The sequence below is a fragment of the Miniopterus schreibersii genome, assembly GCF_964146895.1.
Source record: "Miniopterus schreibersii genome assembly, chromosome: 18".
NCBI lineage: Eukaryota > Metazoa > Chordata > Mammalia > Chiroptera > Miniopteridae > Miniopterus > Miniopterus schreibersii.
The window spans coordinates 25877858-25897428 of NC_138121.1; the positions used below are offsets into that span (position 1 = coordinate 25877858).

The 19571-nt window shown below is 39.7% G+C and overlaps 1 protein-coding gene and 1 pseudogene across 2 annotated transcripts in view; one reads left to right on the forward strand and one right to left on the reverse strand.

Annotated features, from left to right (window-relative positions):
• The window catches only part of USP10 (ubiquitin specific peptidase 10), a 61363-nt gene that overhangs the window by 5280 nt on the left and 36512 nt on the right, over positions 1-19571 (forward strand). Inside the window, exon 2 of the mRNA XM_081117844.1 lies at positions 17872-17940. Within this exon, the coding sequence (XP_080973970.1) occupies positions 17872-17940 (69 nt within the window). The remainder of the gene's footprint in view (positions 1-17871; positions 17941-19571) is intronic.
• LOC308547965 (large ribosomal subunit protein eL31 pseudogene) lies at positions 16031-16401 on the reverse strand (annotated as a pseudogene). The gene has a single exon. The product of its transcript is annotated as a large ribosomal subunit protein eL31 pseudogene (transcript).

Below are 19571 nucleotides of genomic sequence, written 5' to 3' on the forward strand. Positions count from 1 at the left end.
CGAGGTGTTACATTCTGTATTGTTTACACATAAACGTGATAGTGTCCTTTGCCCTGGATATAAGCAGTGCTTTTTTATTTTTATTATATTCATTTAAATTTAGTCAGGACCAATTAACTTGTGAATTTATTTGGTGTTCTGATTACCGTCAAGAGGATTTCTAGTGTTCTTTTTCTTTTGTGTTTCTCTTGTTTTAGACAATGTATAACTGTAGCGGAGGGAAGCAATGCCTCTCTTGAGAGACTTTCATCTTTTCTCATTAAAATGTATATTCCCCCTATTCTTTCTGAAAATACCAATCTTTTTCCTTTTGATAGGACATGTGGGGGAACAGAAGAGAATTTGAAAATGAAATTTAATTCTCGAGTTTTGAGAGATGCTTGCCCAATGTGGTAAAAAACACACAAATACTTCTCTTGATATTCTAAGTAGAAATTCCCTTTAAATGGCTGCCGAGATGTGTATATTTGAGACCTGGGGTAGGCCTTCTGGGTTTATTTGATAATTGGACAAAGAAGAACATATTTATTATAAAACACTAAGCCTTGCAGTAATTGACATGTGGAGAATGTTGTGCAATGTATGAACTGCATGGTTTATAAAGTGCCATGGCTGGTTTGACCCTTGCCGCACCTCTGTAACATATTGTTATTACAATTTTACACAAGTAAAGTGAGACTCAGAGAGGTTGTGACTTCAAGTCCCACGGCTTTTGAGTGATCAGGGCCTTAAAAGCAGGCGTTTGGACTTCAAAATTCTTTGCCTTTTTTACTTTGCCAAACTGCTTTTCTAGAAGAGACTGATAAAAGGATAACATTTCATGTTATGACTTCCCATAGTAATTCCTCAATGAAAGTTTATGATGGACAAATGAATGAAATAAAGATTTAAATGTTTAGAGATGTAAAATGTTACTAATTATTAATTATTAATTACTAAATATTGCATGGGGTGCATTTAGATATGTTCTTATTTTTAAATACAAAATAAAGACATGCTATTCCTAAAACATGCAAACAATGCAGAAGTATTTAAATTAGAAAGTATAAGTAAGTCTTTTCCTCTCAGATCCTTAATCTTCAGTTTGATACATATTTCTATGCTTTTTTTCTGTTAGGGCATTTTTTGGGTAGTTGTTCCATTGTGTCATAATACAGTCTATTCTAACCAGATAGTCATCGAGCTGAACTTCTTGGAGCAAATCTTGTTTTTAAAATTGCTGAAGGCATCTATTCAAATATAGTACGTTTTCTTATTTTTACCCAATTTTGCCTGGGAATGGAGCAGGTATACTGGAGTTTAAAGTGGCTCATTGGGACCCAGTATACTGAGGACTGTGAAAGTACTGTAGAAATTTCTGAGTACGAAAATGTCCAAAAAACTTTTTTCTTTAAAAGAAACAATATTTTGAAGACATTTAGCCCCTTAATTTTACCAGTCATGCTTTCCAGTTTTTCTGTTGTAAAAGAGGTCTGATTCAAATTCAGATCATATGTCAGTCACCTCTGCACTAGAACATATTACTGAGAGGACAAACCTTTTGTTAGGTGGAGAGATTGGTAGGTTACCAGCCTGAGTGAATAGTGGGGAATTGGGTAATTAACCTGGGTGTTCTCATATCTTCTCCCAAATCAGGTTTTCTCCCCCCTCCTTTGTTTTTTATCAAAATACTGCAGTGGCAAAAAAGAATGTGCTCTCTTCCCACTCCCCACCTCAGGCATACCTCCCCAGAGACGACTGTATTCAACCATCCACTTCTGACTAATAAAATGCAAAATGAGGTCTTCCAAGGGTAGCATTCAGTTTCATTTGGAATGAATTTTTAGGACATCAGGTCCTTATTCAAAAGCACATAGGAAGGACTGTATACTGTATATCTTTGTGATTGTTCACAGATTTTTGACGGGCATTAAGCAATATAGAACTGAAAGGAGAGATTCTGTGCTTTAGAAGCTGACCGAGTAGTAGAGAGAGAAACAGGGTACTTGGTGAATCCTGTGTTAGGGTGGTAATTCCTGTAACAAAGGTGTAAACAGTAGTCAAGAACATTCATTCATTCATCAAATAGTTATTGAGTGGCTCCTGTGTACCAGGCACTGAAGACGGAGTGAGAAGCAAAAACAGTCATTGTCCTTACCAGGGAGCTTGCTGTCTACTGAGGGAGACAGTACTGCTCAGATAATCATAGCGATGCATGTGTTGTTCCAGACTGAGGAACGTGACCGGAAGGAAGGGAACGTGGTCTGTTGGCATTACCTGGGGAAGTCAAGGAAAGGTTCCCCCAGAATTGGTGCCTTAGCTGAGAGCATGAGACTGTGGGAATGGCATGTGCAGTGGCCCTGTGACTGGAGGGAGTTTGAAGCATTTAAGGAACTCGGAGAAAGCCTGTGTGTGTTGAGCTCAGTGCTGGAGATGGGAGATAGACAGGGTCTATCCAACCTTGTACCCTTTCTTAGAAATTATTGTCTATCCTGAGAAAAATGTGGAGGAGGGCATGATACAGCATGTGACCACAGAACCTCATAATCAGATTGTATTTTGGGCTCACATTCTGACTGCCCTATGTAGAATAGACTCTAGCAGGGTCACAGTGGCAATAAGGACATCAGTAGGAGTGTTGTTGGACTTTTGACTAGGGAGGGTGTAGTAGGTACAAATGGCACAATCCAAGAGATATTAGCTGTAAGATGGATTGAAAAAGGAAGAGTGTGACAGTGTCAGGGGAAGCTGGGAAGACCTTTCTTCTAGAAAGGTGACATTTAGAGAAGCATGAGGACAAGGGCATGTAAGAGAGAACGTGCAGAGGAACAGTCTCAAAGCCTGCAGCATGTGGCTGATGGATGTATAGGGTGAAGTGATGGAACAGGAATCTGAGGAGAGGTGAAAGGCCCTTGATGATCCAAGCCAAAGACTGCATTTGATCTTGTAAGCAGGTGGGCGTCTGTGGGAAACCACAGGTTTTAGGAATAAAACCACTGGTTGTAGGAAGTGGGTAGCACCACACTGTGTTAGCATTGATGATTGAGATGCTTGTACAGGGGAATCGTGGCCTGTCAAGGAGATCACTCTTTGGGCTCTGCTTAAGAACTGGGCGTGTACTCTTTGCTTACCTCAGCACCTCAAGCATCTTAAACCCCAGAACTTTAAGGGGGAAAATGTAGGGCATTCTGTTGGGAATACTTGAGGCAGATTAATGCAAGGAAAATGGTCCCTGAATGTCATCCATGATAACTGGATGGAGTGTTTAGGGAAGATCATTTGGGGACATTATTCCCTTTATTTTGTTTGGGGAGGCACCTTTAAAAACAAGTCTTTGGTGTGTTTTTTTAATGCTCCTAGAAAATAAGCAAACATGAAAAATGTATTACCCATTATATCCCACCACTGCTCTTAGTTAATAATAGGCGTGGGGAAAAAAAGTAGGTTTTTAGTTTGTATGGAAAAAAACATGCAGGTTATGATTATTACAATAGTTTTATTAACTCAGAAGAATGGCACCGTAATAATAAGACAAATAATACAAGAGTAAACTTTGTGTTTCATGTACACAAAACTGTAAACCTATTTTTGCTCACCCCTGTATTTTGAAATGCTTCCCTTCATTTCTTTCTGTAGTAAATTTTAGATATTTGGGATCATTTTATATAATAGTGTTTAAGTTATGATCCTTGGTCATGGTCTCCCATGAGAATCACCTGGCACCGTGATCGTCATCGAGACGTACTGAGTAGGGCTCCCTGTGACCAGGCCCAAATCTGTGTTTTGGACAACTTCTGCAGGTTATCCTATCCACCCACACTCACGTTTCAGGGACTCCATATGGTTTTATTTACAGCTTTTTCCATTTAATCTGTTGACCACTTTCCCATGAATGAGATTAACTAAATCATATTTTGGACAGAATTTTTTTAACTTCTCCAGTCTAGGTTAGGTGTGAACAACAACCAAAAATACAGATTGTACCACTCTGAGAGGTGACATTATCTAATTTTAGCATTGAGTGGAATGAATTGTGGAAACAGAAGCAGCTGAAAAACCTGAGAGTTTTGAAGATCCACTACATTGGGTCTTTACAATGAGATTTCAGTTTTGTTGAAGTTTATTAACTAACTGGTCAATTCCTTTTCATCAAACATTTATTCAGCTCTTGCTGCATGCTGGGGTCTGTGTTGGGGTTTGTAAGTTGTAAAACACAATTACAAAAAAATACGAAAGTATGAAAATGCTCCCCAAAGCCATGAGACGTTCTGCTGCTGATTGCTGTGCTCTATATCATGACACAGGGCCCTGATGGACTGTATGGGAGCGGCACACACTCCACCACAGCTCATTTTAACCATGAACGTCTGATGTCCCAGAGAGTAGGAACCTTCTAATTCATACTGAAGCCTGGTTGTGGTCAAAATCTTTCTGGGGATGTGCGCACACAGCCAGCCAATTTGCTATCAGAAGTTCTTGCTGCTTTTTTGGTTGTTGATCATAGATTTATCAGCTTAAGAAATTTTTGCCTCCAGTTTTTCACAAGCTGGTGCAAAAAAAAAAATTACTCTTGATTCTTATCGAGCTCTTGGCTTTTCCATGCCACAACAACTACACAGTGCGAGTTAAGTGTCAGGAGCATAAACTTTCTTTTTCATCTGTGACTAGAGTTCTATTTAGTGAGAAAGACATGAGATAGCTTTAAAAAAAAAATCTTAAAAGCTTGCTCTTCAGTTTTGGCTGGAAGCTTAGCTGGCTGTAACTTGAATTTAACACGCAGTGATACTGTAGCAGTATTCTAGCAATGACTAGACCTGGGCACAGAGTTATCAGGGCTGGGTTTGGAAAGAGTTTGCCTCTCACCCCAAGGTACATGTTGAACAAATGAGTTTTTTTGTTTTTTTAAGGTGGACAGAAAGTAAAGTTGATTGTCATTTTGTTTTCTTTGCCATCGATTTCTTCTTGGGTGATAGATTTGAGTTAGCTCTGTTAATTAGTTCATCACTTCTCTATGAAAAATGAAAGAAATCCCATGTATGTGGTGTGCATGGTGAGCTTTGAGGGCCGTGCTCCATCTTTTCTCCTGTGGTTTGTTGGCCATTTGAAGAGGCCTGCAACTTGCTGGGCCTGTATGGGCCCTGTGCCCAGAGTAGTGGAAGGAAGACATGGCCCTGCTTTGTGAAGGGTAACACCATACAGATGGTTGGTTGCCTACCTAGAGCTCTGGCTGGTGCCCTGAAGTAGGAGTTCAGGGGCTCTGGGAGTGATCTGAGTGGCTCAGGAAGGTGTTTTTGTTTTGTTTTTAATATTATGTGGTCTGGTTCTCCTCCAGCACCCCCACTGCCTAACACAGCACCTTGTCTTAAATGTGTGTCGAATGGATAAGTTAATTGACAGAGGGACCAGTTGAAAGAAATAGAGAACACCTGGTTGTCATTCAGTATGTTCAGGACTGCATATGTGTTACATTCAATATTATTTTGTATTAGTTTCAGGTGTATGGATCCATTTTTTTAGTTTCTGATTGAGAGTTGATTCTTAGAATTAAAGCACAACAGTAAACTGAAAGATAAGTATCTTTAGTTCATTAATTATTTTTGAGGCACAGCAGGAGATATTTTGCCAAGTAATATAGAAAAGTAATTAGTGTTAATTTAAACACTGCTTCCTGCCCTGGCCAGTGTGGCTCAGTTGGTTGGGTGTTGTCCTGTGCACCAAAAGGTTGCAGGTTCGATTCCTGGTCAGGGCACAGGAATCGATAAGGGGGCATGCAGGAAGCAGCTAATCGATGTTTGGCTCTCTGTCTCTTTATCTTCTCCTCTCTGTAAAAAATCAACAAAAAAATCTTTAAAACACTGCTTCCTCAGTATGACGTGGCAGATCCTTAGCTATCAGCACCCCTTTTGCATTCTTTATTTTAGGCAGATAGTAATTCTGCAGCTTTTATTGCTTCTACCAATTCTTCTAAGTAACTTCGGTTTTCATGAACAAACAAAGCAACTCACTAAGGGGAACATTCTATACTTCCTTCTTAAAATTGGAAGGAGAGAGGGGTGTATGTACCAGCTAACATAAATACTTCTAGTACCTCTAGATTTTCCAAGGTATTTGAAGAGACCATTGGCAATGGCCAGCAAATTAGAAGAAAATAATTTATGTAGGAAGCTCTGATTTAGTGATGCCCTTTCCTTTCTGGCAGGTGGCTTTAGTAGCCAAGCTTTTGTTGGTTGGGTTCCAGCATATTTCATTAAGTGAGAAATCCTGTAGAGCAGATGCACTTACAAGTTTTTGCCCGTGTAGCACTCTGTTTAATGAAACGCTAGAGTTTTGATTCAGTGTTGTCAGCAGTAGTTGTCTATGTGTGTAGTGTGGGGTTTGAGTAGGTGGTCGGGGATTCAGGCAGTTAGTTATAAAGGCTGAGCCAGACACCAACAATCTGAGTGGTAACTGAGTGATGGTGGCACAGAGGCTTGAATAAGGGTAGGCCCCCTTACAGTGATAACATGGAGCAAAATACAAGTATCATGCACAGTAGTATAGGTGGTGTTTGTTGTATACCATTAGTAAGAGTGTTTGGACTAAGGAACATGAAATCTTTTTTGTTTGTTTCATGAGGATATCTTTTCTATTTCAGAGAGTGTGGGAGGGAGGGAGGGAGGGAGGGAGGGAAAGAAACGTGGACCTGAGAGAGAATCACATCAGCTGGCTGCCTCCCCCCATGCGCCCCACCGGGGACAGGGAGCGAACCTACAACCCACGTTCATGCCCTTCACCGGGAATTGAACGTGGCAACCCTTTAGTGTGCAGGCCGATGCTCTAAGCACTGAACACACCCTCCAGGGCAGAATATGAAATCTTAAAAAACAACAACAAAGGAACCCCAAAATGTGGATGTTTACACATGCAGAGTTCTTAAGAATTCTACTTATGTAAATGAAAGATTAATACTGTGGTCCTTGGTCTTCAAGAGCTATTTTTTTTAATGTTTTTATTGATTTCAGAGAGGAAGGGAGAGAGAGATAGAAATGTCAATAATGAGAGAGGATCATTGATCAAGGGCCTCCTGCACGCCCCCCATTAGGGATTGAGCCCGCAACCCGGTCATGTTCCCCCACCGAGAATTGAACCTTGACCACCTGGATCCTAGGTCGACGCTCAACTGCGCTGGCCTGGCTCCAAGAGCTATTTTTATAGTACAGCTTCATCCTCATTTGTAGACGTGCATCGGTTAATTAATTTGTGCATGAATTAAAAACCATCTGTATTGTGGTATACTTTAATTAACAATAAGTATACTCATTTTAAGTTTGCAGATGAGTTTTGACAAATGTGTACACCAGGGTAACTACCACTACATTCAAGATATAGAATGTTTCAGTTGCCCAAAAAGTTCCCTCATGCCCGTTTGCCATGAATCCCCACCTATACCTAAGCAATTACTGATCTGCTTTTTGCCACTATAGGCTAAGTTTCTCTTTTCTAGAATTTTGTTTATGTGGAAATATACAGAGTGTACTCTTCTATCTGACTCCTTATTGTCTGCATCATATTTTTGAGATCCTTGTTGTGTGTAAGAGTTCCTTCCTTTTCAGTGCCAAGTAGTATTCCTTTATACGGGTATATCACAATTTGTTTATCTCTTCACCTCTTGATGGACATTTGTTGTTCCAGTATTTGACTACTGTGAATGAAATTGTTGACCACATTCATGTACAAATCTTTGTGTGGACATATATTTTCATTTCTTGTGGGTAAGATACCTAGAAGTGGACTTGTTGGGTCATATGGTAAGTGTATGTTTTATTTTACAAGAAATTGCCAGGCTTTTCCAAGTCAGCTGTATTGTTTTACATCTGTACCAGCAGTGCATTAGAGTTCCCTTTCTTCCACATCCTCATCAATACTTGGTATTGTCAGCCTTCCTTTATTGTGCGTCAATTTAAAGGGAAATAATTTTTTGTCCACAGGAATGAGTCCATGTTTATGACAAAAAAGTGAATCTGACTGCAAATAGATTGACTGAAATGTGTGTGTGTTTTTTAAACATTTAAACAAAAAAGGGGGAGACAGGAAAGACTAGGAGAATGCCCTCTTCACATTGGGCACAGGTGACACTATCCTTGGTGGTCAAAGATAGTGTGATGGGGAATAAAAATGGATTTTTAAAAAGTTGACTTCACCTGGCCAGGCGTGGCTCAGCGGTTGAGCATTGACCTAGGTAGGATCCAGGAGATCTTGGTTCGATTCCCGGTCAGGGCACATGCCCGGGTTGTGGGCTCGATCCCCAGCAGGGGGCGTGCAGGAGGCAGCCGATCAATGACTCTCTCATCATTCATGTTTCTATCTCTCTCCCTCTCCCTTCCTCTCTCTGAAATCAATAAAGATATATTTTTAAAAAAGTTAACCTGCCCTGATACTTTCTGATCACATCTATGGTCTGTTTTGCCCCTTTTTTCCCTTCTAGATTTCAAATTTTGAAAGTTGATTTTTTTTTTTTTTTTTAGTTTGGAACACCACGTGGTAATTATGAATGCTTTTTCTCTAGGTCACAATGGGTATTCTTTTAAAGTTTTCTTTAAAGCTTTGATGATGTTTAAAATAAAAATTAGATATTATATCTTAATTATATTTAAAGATTATATTTAAAAATGAAAATTGTGCTCCTGGTTGGACCGTCTGGTGATAGAAACAATAAAAACCAGTCCGAGCAGTCAAGTTAAAATTTTGTCAGCCCACTTATGACTGGTGTTTGAGCTATTGTTGTGAGTATGCAGAGGTTATTATTCCTTATCCCTAGAACTTGTGGCTTTTCCCTTTTCTCTTTCCTGAATTTATTTGTTCAACAAAGCTATTTTAAGCACATACTATATGCCAAGTAGTGCATTAACTGCTAGGGATACAAAGATGAATTTAACTTGGTTCCTTTTTTAGAGGCCTAATAGTATATGTGCAATGAATTTCACCCATTTAAAGTATATCATTTGATGAATCTTAACAAATATATGTATTTGTGTAATTACCTCCACAGTCAAGATAACCATTTTTACCATTTGCATTGCTCCCAAAAGTTCTCCAAAGTTTTCCCTGACTCCCTTGCAACCTGTCCTCTCATTCATCCCCAGCCCCAGCAAAGATAGAACTATGGTTGATGAGCCTTGAACAACTCAGATGTCAGAGACCCTGACTCCCACAGTCAAAAATTTGCATTTAACTTTTGACTCCCCAAAATTTAAGTTGTCTCTCAGCATCAGCCAGCCCTCTGCATCTGAGGACTTCCAACCACAGATCAAAAACAGTACAGGTATTTATTGAAAATAAAAAATCAATGTAAGTAGACCTGTGCAACTTAAACCTGTGTTGTTCAAGGGTCAGCTACTGTTTCAGTTTCTTTTGTGTTGACAGTCTCCCCTCCCCTCCCCTCCCCTCCCCTCCCCTCCCCTCCCCTCCCCTCCCCTCCCCTCCCCTCCCCTCCCCTCCCCTCCCCTCCCCTCCCCTCCCCTCCCCTCCCCTCCCCTCCCCTCCCCTCCCCTCCCCTCCCCTCCCCTCCCCTCCCCGGTGTTTGTAATGGATGTGAAAATAGGTGGAATCTTGAACTTCTAGTAGGGCTATACCAGATAACATTCACTGAATTCATTCCCTAATTTATCAGCTGTTCCATGTGATAAAAATTCCATATAGCAAGTTATTGAATAATGAGGATTGTCTCTATTAATCTTGCTGTTTAGTACTAGTTTAGAGCAAAGTTAAAATTTAACTGCCATTGTGTAATGTAACTAATGTAGACATGGGACTGGAAAGTTGGTAAAAGTGACTTTCTATTAAATGAATCATATTTTCCAATTTGGAGATGCAGTCCATTGAAACAAGTTTTAGTTCAGAATCTCCTTGAAAGTACTTAAAGTATATAAAGCCAACCTATTGAAAATCCTGCTTTGAAAGGTCAGAGGATATCTTTTGATAGGACTCTAATAGTCAGAATAAAATACACAAACCGTATGAAACTAGACACTAAATTGCAGTACTTTGACAGTTGAATCCTAAGGAGAAGGGATGCTGTCTGTGGGTGTGGTTTGTTACATAGTTTATTCATTTTTCAGGACCCTTCTGTCCCAAGAAAGTAAAGCTGATTCTGCTACAACCCAGACAGTTGAGGAACAAGCCTTTCTCTGTCTCTCTCTTTCATCTCTCTCCCCCCCCCATTTGTAACACTCATTGCAACTTGCAATCCACTTGCACTGTTACAAAACTAAATGCCACCATGTCCTGAACCTGTGTTTGTCTAATTCAAAGTTTATTCTCATAATCTAGCACAGTCGCTGTGGATAGTACCAACTACACCTTGTTAAATCAACGAAATTCCTGCTGTGCTTTGACTGTTTAAACAGTGTCATCTCCAGATGTCCTCAAAATCACCCACACCGCTTTCCAAAATTGAAAGCACCCTGTGACTGTTCCATAGATATCAGTTAGCATCCATAAAGTACTGGATTGTGATCAATAAACTTTAGTAAAGAAATTAAAATGTTTATTTTTATGCAAGTACGGACCTGATATTTTTACTTCATTTATTTTATTGAGATATAATTCACATACCATAGAATTCATCCATTTAAATGAGTGTACGTTTCAGTGGTTTTTACTGTAGTGTATTCACAGAGTTGTGCAACTATCATCACAGTCTGTTTTGGAACATTTCACTCCAAAAACCCCATACCTATTAGTGGAACCTCCTCCTCTGTTTCTCCCCTCCCCCCAGCACCTGGCAGCCACAATCTACTTTCTGTCTCTAGAGTTTTGCCTCTTCTGGACGTTTCATATGAATGGAATCCTACAACATGCAGCCCTTTGAGTCTGTCGTCTTTCACTCAGCATTATGTTTTTAGGGTCTGTCCATGTGGTAACCTGTATTAGTCGGAGAGTATTTCCAAACCCATGTTTCTTAGTCTTTGTTTAGATCCAGGAGATCCTGGAACTGGTGAGAACTTAGGATGTTGTCTAGTCCAGCATCCCCTCGTTTTAGAGATGAAATTAGGCTTTTATTACTCAAAACAGTTTTTTAGTCCTTAACGTTTCTCATACCCAAAATTCAGTTTCCTTGGGTCAGGAAACCAGGGAGGAGAAGACTGTATTTTTCCTCAGTTTCTTTTTAACTGTGACTTGATTCTGTCATTTCACCCTGTGAGGCTTGACTTTGGGTCTGTACATGGGAATTGTTCCTGAATGTGGGGTCGTAGTTGTCCGGCTGCCTTGGAACCCGTGAAGTACAATGCACATGTAGCACATGTGTATTGATCACTGCCTTTGTATCTTATTTTTTACCTTAGAGGCTGATCTATTTCCATGAGTCCTTTTGAAGGCAGAGAACAATTGGTTTGGTGGCACCCTACAAATGAATTCATGCTTCTGGAGATGAAGTTTTGGAAGCTTGACTGAAGGCTCAGCATGCTGTACTCCAGCGCCCCCTGGTGCCATGCTGTAGTGGTTGTCCTCCATTGCTGCTTTGCAGAAAGTGGTGTTTCCTGTGGCCCTTAGATCTGTGGAGAACATGCCGGGAAATGGGAAACATCTCTCCTTCTCCTCACCTTCCTTGGGCTGAAAATCTTTGCTTTTCCTTTAGCACAAAACTGGTATTTCCAGCTTTGTCCAGCCCTTTCCCCAGGGCTTACAGACCTAGGCCCTCTAACAAGTTGACCTCCCATCTCCTCCAGAAGATGAAACCCAGCTCAGCTACTCCCAGGGGCTGTGCTTCAGTGAGGTGTCTTGTTTCCATCCTTACTAGGTTGTGGGCATGCCCCCTTTTTCCTGAAGTATTTCTTGTACATATATTTTTCATGTTCTCCCTAGAAAGGATTAGAAAATAATCAGACACGAGAACAGCGGGAGTTCTGAAAGCCTGAGCTGGGGTCAGTTGGAAATGAGGGGTAACTGAGCTTTTTTCCTGGTAGTGGTGAAGAGCCGCTCTGCCTCCCAGGCTCACTTCCTTAAGGGGAATGGAGAGGCTGGAAGGCCTTGTGGTGTGTCCCCCTGACTGCAGGCCTTCCCTGTGGGTGTCATAGCAGCTGGGAAAGGAGCACTTGATGTAGCTTTCTTGGCTCCATTACTCATCTACCACTGGTGGAGGTTGCTTAAAACCTAGGGCAGTTTCCAGTTTTCCTTATTTACTGTATTTGGTATTCGATAGAGCTACTAGAAGAGTAGAGTTATTCACAACAACATGAACATTTCAGTAATGTGGTGTGGCTGACAGAGCGTCAGGCACTTCTTTGTCTTATCCTCACAGTACCCATTTATTGAGCATCTGTATGTGCTGCACCGTGCGCCGGGCTTGGAAATGCACTTACTTGTTCCTACTGGTTAGTCTCCTGTGCAAACTTAATTGTCCTGTGCTTTATCTCACTCAGCTCTTACAGGACACACTAATTCATGTGGTCAGTGGCATTTTCTTCCCCACTGATTACAAATCCTATGAAATCAGGCACAGAATAATTTTTATCTTTAAATTTTTAACCCAAACAATATTTTTCCCCTAAAATCAACTTTAAAATATATTAATTCTCCAGAGCAGGGGTAGGGAATGCTCGCCAACGCCTCATCAAAGAGAAGCAGTTCTAGTCATCACATTAGGGGTGAGTTAATTAAATGTTTGACCAAATATAGCAGGCTAATTTTTAAGTTGATAATTTCGTATGGCCCTCAAATGATGTTATAAATATCCAAATGGCCCTTGTCATAAAAAAGGTTCCCCACCCCTGCTCTAGAGGAAGAAGAATGTTTCATGCTTACATAGAAAGAGAAAGGTTTTCCTCAACTGTTACCAGCTTTAGCTTTAAACAAAAACCTCATTATTTGGAAATAATTTCAAATATACAAAAGTTGCAAAAAATAAAAATACTACAAGTACACCCCTCCCTCCAGTTTCTTCAGTGGACATATGGATAAACTCGTTCTACAGGAAATAGAAATTCTAACCAAAACTCCTCAGGGTGGTGAGCACCTTACAGAGATGCTAATAATTGTTGGTACCAGCTTCTTAGCAATCCCCTCTGTTGTCTCATCATAACATTGAAATGACTCTTTTATATTGGTGCAGGATAAGAACTGCTCACTTTCAGAAACGCATTTTAGGGATTGAAAAGAAATCTGAATGTGGCAAGAGGATGTGATTCATGTATATTTTGGTGGAATTATTTTGTGATATATGTGAGCCAGTGTTAAAGGGAATTACTTTGGAGTTTAAAATGGCTCTGGTTAGCCATTTGTCAAGTGTTAAATGATATTTTAGCATTGCTTAGTTGATAACAGTTGCTTATGGTGTCTTTGGATTAAATTTTTTCATCAAGTCCTAATCTTTTGTCAGTGAAGCTTTTGAAGTTAACACAGGTGCAAACTTACAACTTCTCTGCAAAATGGGTATATTTGAATAGTTGTACAATGATTTCTGTTGTTTACATTGACTTTTTACAATTAACTTTTTGAATAGATAAGGTATTTATATGATTCAGAACTAAAAACTCTGGACGATACACACTAAGAACTCTCCCTCCCTGCCTCATTGCCTTCGCTCGGTTTCCCCGCAGCTCTGCATAGGTAGCAGTTACATTCCCTTCGTGGTTCCCTTTCCAGTATCTCTTCATGCAAACACAAATAGCTATTTCTATTTTCCTTTCTTTTTTACCCCAAAAATGTTTTCTTTATTTAAGAGTATCTTGGAAGTTTCTCCTTACTCATACACAAAGTGCGTCCTCATTTTCCCCCAGTGAATTTTTAATCAGATTGAAGTTGTGTATCTGTGGAGAAATTAATTGACATGAAGTTGTAATAAAGGTACATTTAAAATCTGTAGCAAACTTTTTCAAATAATATTTTAAAAATGAACCAAATAAAAATAGTATAATTGAAAATAGGAAAGGAGTTTCCCTGGAACCTTTCTAAGTATCCTGACTGTTGGCTGTGAGGCTGCCCCCAGCCAGCTAGTGCCGGAGGCTGTTTCCTCCTCTTCTCCCTTTTTCCTGGCAACATTGTATAAAGCTGTTTGGCATTTTAGTTCTCTTAATTTTAAGATCTCTTTAAAAGACTTTAGACTGGATATGAACTCGAATGAGAAAGTGTGCTTAGAAGTACGATTTAAATGAACATTTCATTTTTGTTTAATTTTCAGTCTTTCCAGGAAGAAAATTTACCTAAAGAAAATAACCCTACTATCTTGTAGAACATTTTGGTTATCACCCTTATATGTCTTTCCCACATCCTGAATTAAAGTACACATGTTTCTTATTCATGAGAGAAGATAAACTGGAGATCTTTTACCAGACTATTTCTACTCTTTATGTTAAATAAAACAGTGTGATTCTAGTTTAGTAATTCTTAGTTGAGTTTTTAAATTTAGTAATTTAAACTTGATAATTTTCTGACTACCGTGAACACTTCTTATTTTCTAATAGGTCCTTTCTCATGGTAGTCTGTGCTTATTTTATCTGCCAGGATCTCTTTAAGGATACAAATGAGAATTTTTAAAAGTTCTCTTCTGTTTCTTGTGTTGCTGTATTTACTCATCCCTCCACCCCCTTCATTTTTAATACTAATTCTCTATTGCTGTTGATTTTTCCTTCACTTGTCTCTGGTGTCTATTTTTTCTTTTTTTATAATATGTTTTTATTGATTTCAGAGAGAGGAAGGGAGAGGGAGAGAGCTAGAAACATCATTGATGAGAGAGAATCATCAGTCAGCTGCCTCCTGCACGCCCACCACTGGGGAGGGAGTCCATGACTCGGGCACATGCCCTGACTGGGAATCGAACCATGACCTCCAGGTTCCTGGGTCGATACTGGACCACTGAGCCACACCAGCTGGGCTGGTGTCTATTCCTATATGAGGACTGAAATCAGTATTTTAATACCCAGGTGTGCGTTTCCTTGGCAATTAAGGTCACTTTCTCCAACAGGCTTCCCCTGTGATGAATGTTTTCATCAACCAAAAAGTTCCCTAGTGCCTCTCTGTAATCAGTCCTTCCCCAGACCTTGACAACCATTGGTTTGTTTTCTATTGCTCTAGAATGTTATATAAGTGCAGTCATACAACATGTAGCCTTTTAAGTGTGGCTTCTTTCACTTAGTATGAGCTTTTGAGTCATTGAGTAGTATTTCATTGCAGAGGTGTACCACATCTACCTTTTGATGGACATTTGGGTTGTTTCCAGTTTTTGGAGATTATGAATAGAGCTGCTGTAATCAGTATACAGTTTTGTTTTGTTTTGTGGACTTAGGTCTTCATTTCTCTTGGGTAAGATCCTAGGAGTGCTGAGGTCATACAGTAAGTAACTTTATAAGAAACTGACAAACTCTTTTCCAAATCGACTGTACCATTCTGCATCTGTATCAGCCATTAAGAGAGTTCCAGTTGCTCCACATCCTTATCAGCATTTGGTATTGTCAGGAATATTTTTTCCCAGTCTGTGGCTTGTGTTTTCATTTTCTCGTGAGTCAATTTTGAGGTTTATATTTAGACTTAAAGATCTCTGATTGCAGTAGGACCATAAAGGAATGTCAGTCAGCCTGGCCAGGAGTGGCTCAGTGGTTGACCGTTGACCTAGGATCCAGGCGATCGGGGTTCGATTCCCAGCCAGAGCACATGCCCAGGTTGCGGGATCGATCCCCAGTCGGAGGTTGTGCAGGAGGCAGCCGATCAATGACTCTCATCACTGATGTTTCTCTCTCTCTCCTTCTCCTTTCCTCTCTTTGAAATCAATAAAGATATATTTTTTAAAAAAAAAGGAATGTCAAGTCAACAGTGTCATTTCTTTATATACATTTCACCTCCACCTTTCTACTGCTTTGTTTTCACACGAACATACCTTTCCCTTCCATTGTTTGGTATTGTGCCTGAGTGAAAGTAACATAAGTTTTCCACCAATGGTGAAGATGTCAGAGCTCTCAGAGCTCATAGTGAAAGTATTTCAGGAGATTATTTCTAAATTGTTGTGGGACTCTGCTTATTTTCACCATTACTTTTTTTTGTGTGTGTGGCAGTTATATGACTTTTTGACAATCAGCAGTTAGCTCTCATCTACATTAACTGTTTGTAGATTTTTGAAAGTGGTGACAGGTACGTAGGTAACCAATGTATAGAGCTTGTTTGGTGGATTTTCATTATATTTACATTTTTTGGACAGCCACACCTGGGTATGGTATGGGACATTCCTTATTCCTTTGGCCTAGACAGCTTTGTTAAGCCCGGTGTCAATGCCCACATTGGAGCTCCTATTTCTCACACGGCAAACTTCTGGATCTGTTTGAGTGCCCAAGGGTCATGCATCTTGAAACTCACTTCCTGGGTGCACTTGTGAATGTTGATGATATGTTCTCTGGTCACTATCTCGTTGATGGCAGAACGGCCCTTCTTCTTGACACTCTTTGTGGGAGCCATCCTGCTGGGCCTCGGTTGGAAAGGAAAAGCTTCACAGCATCACTTCCAGTGCACAGTTTCTTTGTGGACTTTTGCATGTAAATGTAAATTATATCAAGACGTTTTTGTTTTTTAATATATATTTACAATTTCAGTAGCTACTGCAAAAGAGCCATCCGGAAATGTTTCCCCCAGAATATCAATGCATTCTTATCAACTGGCTGTGGGAGTTAGTTGTTATTTATTCACATTTACAGTAGTAATGGGTAAACATCCGTCCACATAATATTTGGTTACTGGTTATTTTTGAATCACATGCTTGTAAATTTCCCTGCAAGTTACTAGACTGTCAGCTCCATTATAGCAGAGGAACCACAATTCTGTTTTACCATTTTTATTCCCAGTACCGATCATGGTACATAGCACTCAGTAGGTGCTAAATAGTTATCAATTAAATGAATGAATGATTAGTGAGTGATTGTTCTTTGTAAAAATCTAGTCACATTGATTTTTGTCAGTGACTTATTTCTTGAAGCTCCAGGGAGAATAAGAATTGCCAGGCACTTGTTAAACTTGCTTCCATGCAGTTTAACCATTTGTTTTTCCAGAAATTCACATTCAGAATTCTGTGCAGTGGGAGTTCACAACTAGGTTTGTGTCTATCAAATAATATGTTTGTGCATCAGGTTTCAGTGCACTTTTGTTGTTGTTGTTAATCCTCACCTGAGTATATTTTTTCCATTGATTTTTAGAGAGAGTGGAGGGGAGGGAGGAAAAAGGAGAAAGGGGTTGGGCATCTATGTGAGAGAGACATATCGATTGCTTTTCTCCGGAACTCACCCTGACCAAGCCAGGGTTGAACCTGCAACCCAGGTATATGCCCTTGACTGGAAATAGAACCTGTGACCCTTCGGTGCTCAGGCCTACGCTCTAACCACTGAGCAATACCAGCCAGGGCTCAGTGCAGTTTTAAGATAAAAATTACATACATATTTTTAAAGATAATTCATTAAGATCATTAGTATTACCCTTTTTTTTTGTTTGGATTTTCCTCTCTTCCTGTTTGAACCACATTTTCTGCTTTTCTTTAGTATGTATGGCAGAGAAAACTGAAATGGAAGTAGTGACATGAGTCAGCAGAAAGGTAAATGGAACAACTGGAAATGTTTGTGAATCAAAAAATTCTCCTGCAAACAAGACTCTGCTTATGAGTTTGGTGTACAAAATTGACCGTTTCAAAATAAGCTTAACAATTTCAGTGTTCTTGGACAGTTTTGTAGAAAAGGCTAAGTAGTATTTTCTTGTTTGTAATTGGGAAAATATGACACCTAGAAATCTCACTTTACAGACCTTTGATTTGTTTAATTGAGAAAGGACCTTGGGGATTCTAGCTCAAATATTTCATAGGATTGTTTTAATATATAGTGTTTTTTTCTGAAACTATATAATTTGTATAGTTTATGTGATCAAAGATTCTCTCTTTTTTTCCAGTATATTTTTGGAGATTTTAGCCCTGATGAATTCAATCAGTTCTTTGTGACTCCTCGCTCTTCAGTTGAGGTAAGACAGAACTTTGTTTTATTGAGTATATGTGTGGATATAGTTAATGGTTATGCTTTAGTTTTGATTTTTTATTTTTAAAAAATATTATTTATTTATTTATTTAAAAGATATCTTTATTGATTTCAGAGAGAGTAAAGGAGAGGGAGAGAGAGAGAGAGAGATAGAAACATCAATGATGAGAGAGTCATTGATCGAGCCCACAACCCGGGCATGTGCCCTGACCGGGAATCGAACCCTGATCGCCTGGATCCTAGGTCGATGCTCAACCACTGAGCCACGTCAGGCTGGGCTAGTTTTGATTTTTTAATTTATGCTTTTTCATAAGGAATTCCAATGTACAGAAAAGTGCAGAAACTGATATGGTAAATGCCTGAACCCACCAACCAGATTTGACTAATACTAACATTTAACTATATTTATAAATAGCAAAACATTACAGATACAGTTGCAACTTCCATTATACCCCTCTTTCATCTCATTCCCCCTTTCCCAGAAATAACAGTTCTGCTGAAATTGGTAAGTATTGTTTTATGACTGTGGTTTTTACCATTTACTACATGTGTATATTAACACATAGTACATTGTATCATTTTATGTGAAATGACACATAAACATTTCATACTATATTGATCATTTTATAGTTTATTTTAAGCTAATGTTCTTTAGGTTTATCTATGCTGATATATTTTGTTCTTGTTCTTTGATTTTAATTGCTGAATACCATTGATTAAACACACCACAGTTTACCCTTTTTCCTGTTGAGGACCATTTTAGTCTTTAGTTCTTTTACTATTACAAAAATGTTGCAATAAACATATATGTCATGTCTTCTCATGCTCATCTGGGTTTCTCCAGGGTATATATTCTAGGAATGAAACTGCTGGGTTATGCAAGGGATAAACACCTTTAGTTTTACTAGAGAATGCTTATCTGCTCTCTAAGTGTTGTGTTTTGTTTAAAAAAATATATCTTTATTGATTTCAGAGAGAGGAAAGGAGAAGGAGAGAGGGAGACAGAAACATCAATGATGAGTCATTGATCGGCTGCCTCCTGTACCCCCCTGACTGGGGATTCAGCCCACAACCCACCCGGGCATGTGCCCTGACCGGGAATCGAATCCCAATTGCCTGGATCCTAGGTCCACGCTCAACCGCTGAGCCACGTCCAGCCGGGCGCTAACTGGTTTTAACATCAGCAGTGCTTGAGACTCCTATGACATTTAAAAACAAACAAACAAAATCTTGCCCTAGCCGGTTTGGCTCAGTGGTTAGAACACTGGCCCTCCGATTGAAGGGTCCCAGGTTCAATTTCTGCCAATGGTACTTACCTTGGTTGTAGGCTCTGTTGCAGCCTCGATCCCCCAATCAGTTGATATGTCTCTCTCACCCCCCCCACCCCTCCGAAGAACAATAGAAAAAATACTGCCCGGCCAGGCGTGGCTCAGCGGTTGATCGTCCACCTAGGATCCAGGCGATCAGAGTTCAATTCCCGGTCAGGGCACATGCCCAGGTTGAGGGCTCGATCAATGACTCTCTCATCATTGATGTTTCTATCTCTCCCTCTCCCTCTCCCTTCCTCTTTCTGAAATCAATAAAGATATATTTAAAAAAATTAAAAAAAATATCCTC